The sequence below is a fragment of the Hylobates moloch genome, unplaced genomic scaffold, assembly GCF_009828535.3.
Source record: "Hylobates moloch isolate HMO894 unplaced genomic scaffold, HMol_V3 SCAFFOLD_21, whole genome shotgun sequence".
In the NCBI taxonomy this organism is placed as follows: domain Eukaryota; kingdom Metazoa; phylum Chordata; class Mammalia; order Primates; family Hylobatidae; genus Hylobates; species Hylobates moloch.
In genome coordinates this window covers 28,805,823-28,820,341 of record NW_026652296.1, presented here as the reverse complement: position 1 = coordinate 28,820,341, position 14,519 = coordinate 28,805,823, and the positions used below count along the sequence as shown (strand labels likewise).

The 14,519-nt window shown below is 45.9% G+C and overlaps 1 protein-coding gene and 1 non-coding gene across 5 annotated transcripts in view; both read left to right on the top strand.

Annotated features, from left to right (window-relative positions):
- TTLL9 (tubulin tyrosine ligase like 9) overlaps positions 1–14,519 on the top strand; it is a 75,286-nt gene that overhangs the window by 24,242 nt on the left and 36,525 nt on the right. For 3 of the 4 annotated variants that reach the window (XM_058432954.1, XM_058432953.1, XM_058432951.1), the window contains exons 3-4: positions 3,898–3,990; positions 13,995–14,106. In XM_058432954.1, the coding sequence (XP_058288937.1) occupies positions 3,935–3,990; positions 13,995–14,106 (168 nt within the window). In that variant the 5' untranslated portion in view covers positions 3,898–3,934. The remainder of the gene's footprint in view (positions 1–3,897; positions 3,991–13,994; positions 14,107–14,519) is intronic. The other variant, XM_058432952.1, reaches the window with a different exon arrangement.
- On the top strand, positions 6,699–6,870 carry LOC116461577 (U1 spliceosomal RNA). Its single transcript, XR_004246113.1, has one exon. It is a non-coding gene; the product is annotated as a U1 spliceosomal RNA (small nuclear RNA).

Genomic DNA, 14,519 nt, shown 5'->3' with positions numbered 1-14,519 from the left:
TCCAATCCAATCTCCTTCACTGCCATTTTGAGCTTGTTAGTATTTGAGCTAGGTCGGGCTGCAGTGCTGATTATTGTTTAATTTATTTTTATTTTTAGAGACAATGTCCCACTATGTTGCTCAGTCTGGTCTCCAACTCCAGTTTTTCATCTGTCAACATAAAAAAATAGAGACAAATCTCCAAGTAAAAAGGTTTTATTTGGGAATAATATACAAGAAGTAGAACTGCAGTCCAGGATGTCCATATAGACTAGAGTGGCCCCCAGCATGTCTGAGAACAAAGGAAAAGGTTAGGGTTCTCTTGGGGAAAGAGGAGATTTATGTAAGTTGTTTCAAAAGAAAGTTCATTGGCGCTAGCAGCGTTTTTTATGAGAGCTGGTGAGTTCAGTAGCAGATTGGTGAGTGTCAGTAGTTGCTAGGTAGGACTTGGAGTCTCGGAGATCTTGTTAGGCCCTTGCAGTTTTGGATTGGGCCTGAGAAACAGTGTCAGGCTAGTGTTCTTGTGTTAGCTGCTAGCTGCCCTTGTGCTGTTAGCAGTACTCTTGTCTCATGTGGTAAGCTGTGGTTTGGAAAATGTTCTTGTGAAAGTTCTTATTATCTGGCAAATCATGCATGAGAATCCTCCCTTCATGAACTTTCCTGGCTCTGTTTTTTTATTTTTTTACTTTTTATTTTTTGAGATGGAGTCTCACTCTGTTGCCCAGGCTGGAGTGCAGTGGCGGGATCTCGGCTGACTGCAACCTTTGCCTCCCAAGTTCATGTGATTCTCCTGCCTCAGCCTTCTGAGTAGCTGGGACTACAGGTGCACACCCCCATGCCCGGCTAATTTTTTTTTTTTTTTTTTTTTTTTGAGATGGAGTCTTGTTCTATCACCCAGGCTGGAGAGCAGTGGCATGATCTCGGCTCACTTCAGGCTCTGCCTCCCAGGTTCCAGTGATTCTCCTGCCTCAGCCTCCCGGGTAGCTGGGATTACAGGCACATGCCACCATGCCCGGCTAGAAGCTGGCAAAGACAAGGAAACAAATTCTCCCTTAGAGCCTCCAAAAGGAATGCAGCCCTGCCAACCAATTTCAGTCCCTCTGACTTCTGGAACAGTAAGGTTATTTATTTATTTATTTATTTATTTATTTATTTATTTATTTATTTATTGAGACAGGGTCTCTCTCTCTTGCCCAGGCTGGAGTGCAGTGGCACAATCTCGGCACACTGCAACAGTAAGGTTATTTATTTATTTATTTATTTAATTTATTTATTGAGACAGGGTCTCTCTCTCTTGCCTAGGCTGGAGTGCAGTGGCACAATCTCGGCACACCTCAACTTCCATCTTCTGGGTTCAAGCGATTCTCCTGCCTCAGACTCCCCAGTAGCTGGGATTACAGGCGCCAGCCACCGTGACCAGCTGATGTTTGTATTTTTAGTAGAGATGGGGTTTCACCATGTTGGCCAGGCTGGTCTGGAACTCCTGACCTCAGGTGATCTGCCTGCCTCAGCCTCCCAGAGTGCTATGATTACAGGCATGAGCCACTGCGCCCGGCCTAATTTTTTTGTATTTTTAGTAGAGACGTGGTTTCACCATGTTGGTCAGGCTGGTCTCAAACTCCTGACCTCAAATGATCCGCCCGCCTCGGCCTCCCAAAGAGCTGAGATTATAGGCATGAGCCACCTCGCCGGGCCCCCTGACCCTATTTTGCCAGGGTTTGACACAAGTGATTCCATTTTGAATTTGACAACTTTCACACACCACTAATTATAATGTTAGCTCGAGTTTTTTTAAGATGCTTTTATCAAGTTGACGAAGTTCCTCTCAGAGTTTTTAAATGAATGAGTGTTTAATTTTGATCAAATGCCTTTTCTGCATCAATTGATATAATCATGTGATTTCTCCATTTTAGTCTGTTAATATGACTGATTACCTTGGTTTTTTTTTTGTTGTTGTTGTTGTTTTGTTTTGTTTTGTTTTGTTTTTTGAGACAGTCTCTCTCTGTCGCCCACACTGGAGTGCAGTGGTGCTATCTCGGCCCACTGCAACCCCTGTCTCCCCAATTCAAGCGATTCTCCTGCCTCAGCCTCCTGAGTAGCTGGGACTACAGGTGCCCACCACCATGCCTGACTAATTTTTGTATTTTTAGTAGAGATGGGATTTCACCATGTTGGCCAGGCTGGTCTTGAACTACTGACCTCAAGTAATCTGCCTGTCTCAGCCTCCCAAAGGGTTGGGATTACAGGCGTGAGACACCATGCCTGGCTCATTGATTAATTTTTGAATACTGAACCAGCCTTGCCTACTGGAATAAACTCCGCTTGGTTATGGTGTATAATCCTTTTTATATATTGCTGAATTCTATTTGATTGCATTTTGTTAAGGCTTTTTCCATCTATATTCATAAGGGATATTGGTCTGTGGTTTACTTCTTGTGTACTGTCTTTGGTTTTGATATCAGGTTAATACTAGTTTGGCAAAATGAATTTGGAAATTCTCCCTCCTCTTCTATTTTCTGGAAGAGATTGTGTAGGATTGGTGTTAATCCTTCTTCAAATATTTGGGGAAATTCTCCAGTGAAACCACTGAGCCTGGAGATTTCTTTTTTGGGAAGTTTTGAATTATGAATTCAATTTCCTTAATAGCTATAGAGCTATTCAAATTACCTGTTTCACATTGGATGAGTTGTTGTAATTGTGCTTTTTGAGGAATTGTTCCATTTCATCTAAGCTGTCAAATGTAGGTGTGTAGAGCTGTTGGTAGCATTTCCTTATTGTGGCTGTGATACCTGCGGGCTCCATAGTGGTAGCCTCTGTTTCAGTCCTCATACTGGGTAGTTGGGTCTTTCCTTTGTCAGTCTTGCTGACAAATAGGTTTGTAGATTTTATTGATCTTTCCAGAGAACTTGCCTTTTATTTTACTGATTTGCTATAATGTTTTTCTGTTTTCGATTTTATTGATTTCCAGCTCTCCTCTAGGCCCCCTTTAACATCACCCCAGAGTGGGAGGGGCACCTCATTACGGCCAGGTTGGGGAGGAAGTCCAGGCTCCACACGTGGTCTCCACTGCTGCACTGGGGGTGGGAGGCTCATTACCGCCTGGCAGGGATGAAAGCCTGGCTCTGTCTGTGGCCTTCTCTGACAGCACCAAGCAGGGGTGTTGGGTGCCCTGCTGCAAACTCAGGGGAAGTCTAGACTCCCTACTCGGCCTTTGCTGGCATCACTGGGAGTGGGCCACAGATGTGTTCTTGGGGGTCCGGCTGGAGTAGAGCAGTGATAGCCCAAGTCTTCTGTCTGGCTAGGCTGCTCCTTTCTTGGTCCTTTGGCTAGGACTGGGTGCTTTTGTTGAAGCTTTTGTTGTCTGTGCCCATTGGCATTTCTGGGTTGGTGGCTTTTCATCTCCATATCTGAACTATATGAGACAAAAAGGAAACCCAGAGAATTCACCACCATGTAGTTCCTGTGGTCCTGAAATCCCCAGCCAGTCTGCCTTCTTCTCTATCTTTCGGTCTTATATTTGTTTTATAGATAGTATCTTGAGTTTTCAGTTGTATCAGTAGGAGGAATAGGAAAAAGTACATCTGCTTCATCTTCCCAGATGATTGCCAGGAGAGGGCTTTGCAAATACTTATCATTTCATGTAAGGATTAGTCATAGCACATGGAAAGCAACCAGACCGTGCCTGGCACATAGTAGGCTTGGATACAATGATCGTTATTTTTCAATGATTTGAAGATTCTATAATTCTCAGTCTGATTGTGCTAAGTGTTATCATGCTCTAATGCTAAATTCTGAAATACAGTGTGGAACTTTCCAGGTATGGAACTTGACTTCTCTTCCTCCTACTTTTTTCCTCTCCTTGCGCCATCCTGGGAAAATCATTGATCCTGAACAAATGTTCATTGCCTTGTCTTGCAGAGAGCAGAGAGCATCCATCCGGTTCAAGACCACCCTCATGAACACACTCATGGACGTCCTTCGCCACAGGCCAGGATGGGTGGAAGTGAAGGAGTAAGATACTCCCCCGAGCCTTGTCCCTCCTTCCCTTTGTCTCACAGGAACTTGTCTTCCTTTGTTTTTCTCCAAGTTCCCCTGGGTGACCACTGGGACTTGTCCCAAAGTGGCTGTGACATTTATTTAGCACCCACAATGTGCCAGGCACATTATCGCTATCATCTCTGTCTTATTGAAGCCTTCCAACTAAACCATAAGATAAGATTATGTTCAGAATTATGAAACCAATTGCTTAAGGTCACACAGTATTGTAAGCATCAGAGCAGGATTCAAACCCAGGCACATTTGTGTCCTATGGCTTTCGGTAGAAACTAGGAATGCAGCTACCACAGACCTGTGGCCTGGATCCTCCAGTGACGGGTCCAGATCAAGGACTGCTCTCCCCTGGCCACTTGCTAGTTCTGTGACTTTGGCCTGTAAGCCTACCTTTCTTCTTTCATGCTGGCCTCTGGGGATACTGATTGAGACAAACCAGCATGTGATGTCTGGCACAGAGTAGGTGCTATTAGTTAGGGCTAAGGTTTGGATGTATGCAATGGGAACCCAAAGTAAAAGAGGCTTCAACATGCTAGAAGTTTATCTGTCCCATTGAAGTCCATATGTAGGAAGTTCAGAGATGGTAAGGGGCCCCCACAGAAATGTGGAATCCATCTGCTTCTGTCTTTCCACTCTACTATCCCTTAGGTGAGGTCCTTGTTTTTCATAGTCCAAGGTGGAGCTCAAGCCTTGCTTTCACATTCCAAACAGCAAGAGGTAGGCAGGAGGCAATAAAAGGCATAGGCCAGGTGCAGTGGCTCACACCTATAATTCCAGCACTTTGGGAGGCCAAGGCGGGAGGATCGCTTGAGTCCAGGAGTTCAAGACCAACCTGGGCAACATGGCAAAACCCTGTCTCTACAAAAAATTTTTTAAAAAGTTAGCCAGACATGGTGGTATGTTCCTGTAGTCCCAGCTACTTGGGAGGCTGAGATGGGAAAATTGCTTGAGCCCGGGAGGTCGAGGCTGCAGTGAGCTGTGATCACAGCATAGCACTCCAGCCTGGGTGACAGAGTGAGACCCTGTCTCAAAAAAAAAAAAAAAAAAAAAGAGAGAGAGAGAAAGAAAAGGCAAGCCCATCCCTTGAAGGACACAACTCAGGAGTCTCTCACAGCTTACTGGCCAGACCTTAACCATGTGGCCACACCCAGCTACAAAGGAATCTGGAAAATGTAGTTTTTTATTTATTATTATTATGGAGTCTTGCTCTGTCACCCAGGCTGGAGTGCAGTGGCGCAATCTCAGCTCACTGCAAGCTCCACCTCCCAGGTTCACGCCATTCTCCTGCCTCAGCCTCCCGAGTAGGACTACAGGTGCCCGCCACCACGCCCGGCTAATTTTTTGTATTTTTAGTAGAGAGGGGGTTTCACCTTGTGTTAGCCAGGATGGTCTCGATCTCCTGACCTCGTGATCCGCCCTCCTCGGCCTCCCAAAGTGCTGGGATTACAGGCGTGAGCCACTGCGCCTGGCTGAATTTGGAAAATGTAGTTTTTATTCAGGGAAATATAGGCTACATTTTCCCAAGTAAATGCTGAAAATTCTTTTACTGTAGAGAAAGGGGAGAAGGGATAGGAGGGGTAGCTGCCCTGCTGCGTGGTCCTCAGGAAATATTTGCTGCTTACCATTAGCTAAGCCTGCTGGACACTCTGTAGCATTTCGCATGCATGATCTTTTAATCATCCCAACAAATCTTTCAGGTAGGTGTTATCATCATCCCCATTTTACTAATGAGAAAACTGGGCACAAAGTATTGAAAATGCCATGTTTGAGGTCACTCAGCTTGTGAGGGCTTGAGCTGGGATTTGCGTCGAGTCTGCTGTCTGCAGAGCCACAGCCTCATCTTATAGTGGCTTCTCAGTGGATTGAAGCAACAAATGAGCAGATGTTATGAATCTGTGATTCCCACTGCTTGGGAAGGCTTTATTAAATCATCCCATGACAAATTAGGAGTTGGCTGTGGTGCAGGTAACCCAAGACACCGGCATCCTCTCTTTAGGGCTTTGGGAAATATTACAATGATGGCGGTGATGTTGAAAACATGGTGACGGCAGCCTCTGTGGATTCGCCTTCTTGATTCTCTTGTGATCATGCTAATATCTGCACAGGGTTTTCTTCCCTGGATCCAGAGGAACCGTTGTCATGAAAGGTGCTTGGGGGGAGTTGGGAGGAGAGTTAGAGGAGAGTGAGGTGACTGGCAGGTGGGGGTGGTGTAGGGGAGAGACAGCAATGTCCCCACGTGCTGTGTGACCTCTGTCCACTCCCAGCCCCTCTCCTGCCTCTGCTCAATGGGCAGAGGAAGAGAGTCTGAGGATTTGTCTGGTGCTAACAGTGTGGGAGCCCAGGAAGCAGGATGCTCCATGGCTGGTCCCAGATTGTCTCAAGAATCCTTAAATCAGGAGGGGCCCAGAGGCCAGGGCCTTTTCCTTCAACACAGCTCTGTGAATCCAAGGCCTCATCCTTTAGGACCTAAGCTGGGTCTGGAATTTCCAGACAGAATCAGGTCTCAGTTCAGACTGCCAACCCGTCAGGTCAGTTTAGAACAGATGTAGCCAGAGCTGTCCCTTCCCTTGCTTCCCCCTGAGAAAGATACATGAAGCCTTGGAACTGCAGCAACCATCCTGTGACCCCGACGTGATGAGCATGAGGACACGTTAAGGATGGCAGAATGGATACTTACCTGGCAGGAGAAATGCCATGATTGGAAGGAGGTTTTCTCAGGGCAAGGCTCATGTATTGCTCTCCAGATGTGCTGACCCCTGCGATTTTCTCCAATGTGGGAAACTCGATTGCATAATTTATGATGGTCGGAGACTGGGAAGTGGAAAGAACCTGGATCTCCACTGACCTTGTTAAGAAGCAATTTGATGTCTTCCTGGGTGATTTAAGAGCAACTTGATTGTGACAATCATGAAAATGGTGTGCAAATGAATGAACTTTTGGTATCAGAATAGAATACGAAATCCACACTGTGGTCTACAATGCCCTGCTTGATTGGGCCCTGCCCAACTCTTCAGTTTCATCTCTGACTTCTTTCCTTCCACCCTGGCTTTTCTTAGTGTTCTTGAACATGCTCTTCCCAACCTCAGGGCCCCAGTCCCTGCTCTTCCCCCTGCTAGAACCTTCCCCATTGCTTTTGACTAGGCTGCTCCTCCTTATCCTTCAGCTCTCAGCTGAAAGGTCCCTTCCACAGGGTGACTCCACCCAGCGTAGGTCCCTCAACTACCCCGCCTCATGGCCTCTACTGGGTCACGTGGCGGCTCACTTCACAATTCTTCATTATAGAGTTGTTTCCTTGTTTATTGTTAATCTTCCCCACAAGACTGTGTGCACCACCTGGCAAGGTATTCTGTTTCCTCCTGTATCACTGGCATCCAAATGGTCTCTGACACAGAGATAACCTCAACACATACATGTTGGAAGAAAAAATATATAAAATCTTTTTAATTTTGAATTAAGTCCAAAAAATGTATATATATATATATACAATTTTGTGTCTTTTAGCATATTCACAAAGTTGTGTAATCATCACCACTTTTTTTTTTCCCACATACCTGCTGTGTCAAAACCACTATCTAATTCCAGAACATTCTCATCATCCCAGGAAGAAACCCCATACCCACTAGCAGTCATTCCCATTTCTCCCTCCCTCCAGCCTCTGTCTTGGGCCTTGTCTCTATTTATCTATTCTGGACATCATGTAAGTGGAATTATACAATATGTAACCTTTTGCCTGTCTTCTTTCACTTAACGTAATGTTTTCAAGGCTTATCCATGTAGCAGTATGTATCAGTACTTCATTCCTTTTTTTTCACCCAGGCTGGAGTCCAGTGGCTTGATCTCGGCTCACTGCAAGCTCTGCCTCCCAGTTTCATGCCATTCTCCTGCCTCAGCCTCCTGAGTAGCTGGGACTTCATTCCCTTTTATGACTGAACAGTATTCTGCTGTGTAGGAGTACCACATTTATTTATCTACTCATTAATTGATAGGTGTTTAGGTTATTTCCACCTTTGGGCTGTTATACATGATGCTGCTGTGAACATTCATGTATGAGTTTGAATGGACATATGTTTTCACATTTCGTGGGTGTATACATAGGAGTGGAGTGACTGGGTGATATGATAACTCTGTGTTTAACTTTTTAAGGAACTGCTAGACTTTTCTGAAGTGGCTGTGCCATTTTACATTCCCACCAGGAGTGTATGAGGGTGATTTTTCCACATCCTCACCAACTCTCGTTATTATTCATCCATTTATTTATTTATTCATTTAGAGAAAGGGTCTCTCTCTGTCACCTAGGCTGGAGTGCAGTGGTACAATCACAGCCAACTACAACCTTGACCTCCTGCGCTCAAGTAATCCACGCACCTCAGCCTCCTGAATGGCTGGGACTACAAGCACACACCACCATACCTTGCTAAATGTTTTAAGTTTTTTTTTTGTATAGATGGGGTCTCATTATGTTACCTAGGCTCATCTTGAACTTCTGGAATTGAGTGATCCTCCTGCCTCTGCCTCCCAAAGTGTTGAGATTATAGGTGTGAGCCACCGTACCCACCCTCACATTTATTATGGCCATCCTAATGGGTATGAAGTGGTACCATTGTGGTTTTGATTTGCATTTCCCTGATGGCTAACGATTTTTAGCATCTTTTCATGTGCTTATTAGCAATTTATAAATTTTCCTCGAAGAAATATCTATTGCCCATGTTTAAATTTAGTTGTCTCTTTATATTTGAGTTATAAGAATTCTATCTTATAAGAGTATTCCTATATATGATTTGCAAATATTTTCTTCCATTTTGTGAATTATCTTTCCTCTTTCTTGACTGTGCCTTTTGAGGTAAAAACTTTTTCGTTTTGATAAAGTCCAATTTATCTATTTTTTCTTTTGTTGCTTGTGCTTTTGGTATCATATCTAAGAAACCATTGCCTAATCCAAGGTCACAAAGATTTACTCCTATGTCTTCTTCTAAGAGTTTTCTAGTTTTAGCTCTTACATCTAGATCTTCAATTTAATTTTTTATATGGTGTGAGGTAGGGGTCCAACTTTAATATTTTAAAATACTTATTTTTAAACTTTTTTATTTTGAAATAACTTTAGACCTACAGAAAAGTTTCAAAAATTGTACATAGCTTCCTCTTTTAGCAGTTTCACCACCTTTCCCTGTTAGCAGCTTATGTAATCACAGTACATTTGTCAAAGTCAGGACATTAACATTGATATATTACTGTTAAATAAGCTGCAGACATCATTTGAATTTCACCAGTTTTTTTCCACTAACATCCTTTTTCTGTTCCAGAATCCAATCCAGGATCCCACTTTGCATTTAGTTGACCTTTTTTACCTCAAATATATTTCAGTTCCTTGGTCTTTATTTGTCTTTCATGCCCTTGACACTTTTGAAGAGTACATTTTGTAGAATGTCCCTTGAATTGGATTTGTCTGATGTTTTCTCATCATGAGGTTATGCATTTTGGCAAGAATACCACAGAAGTGATGCTGTGCCCTTTCCAGTGGAACTCATCAGGGGGTTTGTGATGCCAATGTGTCTTATCACTGGTGACAGTACCTTGATTGACCATTAGATTAAGGTGGTGTCTGCCAGGTTTCTCTAGTGTAAATTAACTTTTTAAAAAATAATTAATAAGTATCTTGTGGGCAGATACTCTGAGACTATGCAAATATCTTGTTCCCAACAAACTTTCACGCAATGGTTTTAGCATCTTTTGATAATTCTTTTTTTTTTTTTTTGAGACATGGTCTCACTGTGTCACCTAGGCTGGAGTGCAGTGGGACAATCATAGGTCACTGCAGCCTTGACCCTCTGGGCTCAAGTGATCCTGCCACCTTGGCCCCGTGAGTAGTTGGGACTACAAGCCCATGCCACCATGCTTGGCTAATTTTTGTATTTTTTGTAGAGATGAGGTTTAACCATGTTGACCAGGCTGATCTTGAACTCCTGGGCTCAAGTGATCCTCCTGCCTTGACCTCCCAATGTGCTGGGATCACTGGCTTGAGCCACCATGCCTGGCCTTTTTTGAGGATTCTTGCCTAAATCTATTACTATTACAGTAATTGCAAAATAGTTACTCTCTGTCATTCCTTCTACATGTATTAGGTGGCATTCTTCTGTGGAGAAAGTTTTTCTCTTCCTGTCCCTTATTTAATTATTTAGTATCAGTTTGGCTCATTGCAGTCTATCATCTTGCCTAGGGGTTACCACACCTAGATTTTCCCAATAGGAAGCTGAGGCCCAGAGAAGAGGGCAAGGTCACGTAAGTGCCAGTGCCTATGTTGACTCCTGGTCCAGTGCTCCTTGCACTGCATGACATGGCTTGGTACAAACATCAGGGTGGAGAAAAGGCAGGACTGGGCATCTAGATGAAGCCCCAGCCAGCCAGCCGGGAATCTGTGGCTCTATGGTGTCTGAGAGTTTATAGAACACACGGTAATTTCTTTTTTTTTGAGATGGAGTCTCACTCTGTTGCCCAGGCTGGAGTGCAATGGTGCAATCTCGGCTCACTACAGCCTCTGCCTTCTGCGTTCAAGTGATTCTCCCGCCTCAGCCTCCCGAGTAACTGGGATTACAGGAAACTGCCACCACGCTGGGCTAGTTTTTGTATTTTTTTTTTTTTTAGCAGAGACAGGGTTTCACCATGTTGGCCAGGCTGGTCTCAAACTCCTGACCTCAGGTGATCCACACGCCTCAGCCTCCCAAAGTGCTAGGATTACACTCATAAGCCACCGTGCCCAACCAGCACATGGCCACTTCTCCAGTGGGTTTCCATCAGTTCTTGAAACCGTTCTTCTGAACCACTGTGCCTGGGGCACAGCCACAAGGGAGGTTTGGAGAAGGACCAGGCCCCAGATTTTTATGAGTAACTTGGGACAAAATTTGGAAACCATAGATTTCTGGTTCCAGTGTCATTCCATTACCATGTGCTTCACGTCACCACATCTGTGCATGGTGTGTGCACAGATGTCCATCTCTGGACATCTCTGAGCTCAGTGAAAGGCTGGGCCTGTCTGCCTGCCTTAAAGCCCCTCTGCACATGGTGTGACAATCAGGAGAAACACCAACCCAGCAGCCACAAGGAGAAGCAATTTAAATCTTTAGTTCTTTGAAAATTTCAGGCTGGGCGCGGTGGCTCACGCCTATAATCCCAGCGCTTTGGGAGGCCAAGGCAGGCGGATCACCTGAGGTCAGGAGTTCGAGACCAGTCTGACCAACATGAAGAAACCCCGTCTCTGCTGAAAATACAAAGTTAGCCAAGCATGGTGGTGCACGCCTCTAATCTCAGCTACTCTGGAGGCTGACGGAGGAGAATCGCTTGAACCCGAGAGGCAGAGGTTGCGGTGAGTCGAGATCGTGCCATTGCACTCCAGCCTGGGCAACAAGAGCGAAATTTCGTCTCAAAAAAAAAAAGGAAAGAAAATTTCAAAGGGAGCTCCATTTACAACACGAGGCCCAACTGCTTGACCATTGTTCCAGTTGCTATGGCTGTGTAACAAATCCCAAAACTTAGCTGCTTAAGACAGCATTGCATTAGGCGCGGGGCTCCTGAGTCAGGGACTCTTACAGGACACAGTGGGACTAGCTTGTCTCTGTGACATTGGGGGCATCAGCTGGGAAGAGTCCAGATCTGGAGGTCACTTGGTGGCGGGAATTGTCTGAGGGCATCTGACTCACACATGTAGCAGTCGATGCTGGCTGTCTGTGGGGATCTCATTAGAGCAGACAGTCAAAGAAGGTTCTCATGGGTTCTCCTTGTGGCCTCATGGCCCTGCAGCCTCTGGATGAGGGATATAGTGTAGGAATCTTTTGGAACTACAGTCTGCCCCTGCATCCTCCCCATTGGTCTTGTTCAGGGCCTCTTCATTCATCATCCCAAGGTGATGGTGATGTCTCTTCATTTTCCTCCATTTCTGCCTCAGACCTCCTCCAGATGTCTTTAAAACTCAGCCTACTTGTCTGTATTAGAGAGAAGGGGTGGGGGGAAAGGGAGACAAACCAAGCACCTTTTTTTTTTTTTTTTTTGAGATGGGGTCTCACTCTGTCACCCAGGCTGGAGTGCAGTGGCATGATCTTGGCTCACCACAACCTCCACCCCCCTGCTCAAGTGATTCTCCCACCTCAGCCTCCTGAGTAGCTGGGACTACAGGTGCATGCCACCACTCCTGGCTAATTTTTTGTATTTTTGGTAGAAATGGGGTTTTACCATGTTGGCCAGGCTGGTCTCAAACTCCTAAACTCAAACAATCCATCCACCTTGGCCTCCCAAAATGCTAGGATTACAGGTGTGAGCCAGCACACCCAGCCCCGAACACCTTTTAATAGGAAAATGGATATACTGTGGTGTGTTCACCCAGTGGAATGGGAAATGGCAGTTAGAACGACTCGACTCCTATGTATCAAAAGGATCGATCTCCAAAACAAAAGTTTGGTGGGAAAAAAGCATGTTGTGAAAAGGAACAGACAGGAAGGGTTCTAACCACAGAGCTTGGACTCTGGAGCCTGAGGCCTGAGTTCAAATCCTGCTCTGCCACTTACTAACTGCATGAACTAGGTGAGTTTCTCTGTGTGTCTGCCTCCATTTTCTCATCTGTAAAATGGGCATAATAACAGAACCTAACACTTCAGGTTGCACTGAGGATCTGTGAATGAATATTTGTGAAGTACTTAGAGCAGTGCCTGGTACATGGTAAGCAATAAGTATTAGCGTTAGGTTTAAAATCATGACAAACAATGCCATGTGCCATGATGCATGGATACACACATATATACATGATGAAACTATAAAGCCACTGCAGGCCGAGCACAGTGGCTCACACCTGTAATCCCAGCACTTTGGGAGGCCGAGGTGGGTGGATCACCTGAGGTCAGGAGTTCGAGGCCAGCCTGGCCAACATGGTGAAACCCCATCTCTATTAAAAATAAAAAGTTAGCCAGTTGTGGTGGCGGGCACCTGTAATCTCAGCTACTCAGGAGGTGAGGCAGGAGAATCGCTTGAACCCGGGAGGCGGATGTTGCAGTGAACCGAGATCACGCCACTGCACTCCAGCCTGGGTAACAAAGTGATACTCCGTCTCAAAAAAAAAAAAAAAAAAAAAAAAACCACTGCATGGAAATGATAACACACCAGACTCAGGCTGATGGTTTCCTTTGCGGCAGAAGAGAAGGAGATACAATCAGGCAGGGATAGACAGAGGGCTTCAGTTTTATCTGTACTTTTTTACTTAAAAATAATTGTGAACAATCATGATGGTGTTTTATTTCCTGTGGCATCTTTTTCAAACACCTCCTCCCCGCACCCCAGCTCTGGCACCCAGATTTGGTAGATTGGCCCGGTTTCCTCTCCCTGGCATGGTGGTGGAGAATGGGATCAGAATTTGGAGCCAGCAGAGCTGGGTGTGGGTCCTGCTGCTGCCATGTCCTCAGTGAGCAAGGCCATCTTGCCTTAGAGTTCTGGGGATGATCCAAGATCACCTTTGGGGGCTGCTCTGAGGATTTAGTGAGTGGAGAGTTTTGTGAACTGGGAGGGGCTTGCAAAGGTTAGCTCATTCCACTGCGGGCTGCAGGCATGGCAACTGGCAAGAACAAGCGAGGCCGAGTGGCTGTCACACCACAGAGAGTCGTGGGGACTGTGGTTTGAGGAGGGCGTGCCCTGTCTGAAGGGGTGGCTGCTCCCAGCCCAGCTAATAGGTGCCAGGAGGCACTCTGGGCTCAGTGATAGCTCAAGGGAAGCCAGCCACTTGGATTTTTGTGGGATCATTTCCCTGGCTTTTGCTCTGGTCTGACAAAGCACATGTAGGCCAGTGGCACCCATGGCCACCTCCAAGAGACTCCAGAGGGACAAACTGCTGCGTACCCTTCCTCAAGCCCCCTAGGCAGCACCTCCCTGGGCCCTGCAGTGCCAAGGTCCTCAGATCATGACCTTTGTCCCCGCCCCCACTCCACCCCCAGTGAAGGGGAGTGGGATTTCTACTGGTGTGACGTCAGCTGGCTCCGGGAGAACTTCGACCACACCTACATGGACGAACATGTGCGGATCAGTCACTTCCGGAACCACTATGAGGTGAGCTGGGCAGGCGGGAGGGGACTGTGCCAACCAACTCATGTCACTGGGTGTGGCCATGAGCTGGAGCTGGTACAAGGATCAGAACGGAAAGTGTATTGGAAAAGTGTATTAGAAGTGGGATGCAATGCCAAGTGGGAAGTCTGCGGGCTAGCCCTATGGAGAGCCAAATGGTTTCGGGGTATAGGGATCCAAGGCCTGAGGATTGGAGGTCACAGGCTGGTTGGAGTTTCAGCACCAAAATTTGAGGAGCAAGATGGTTTGAGGGTGCAGGGTCTGAAGGGAGAGGATGCATGAATGATTATGGTGATTTCAGGGTGGAGCCAAGTTGAGAAGTTGGGGTCTAAACATGGGAAGGAGGTTTAGAAGGGACAGAACTGGAGGAGGCAGTGGTGGGAGATTTTTAAAGGTGT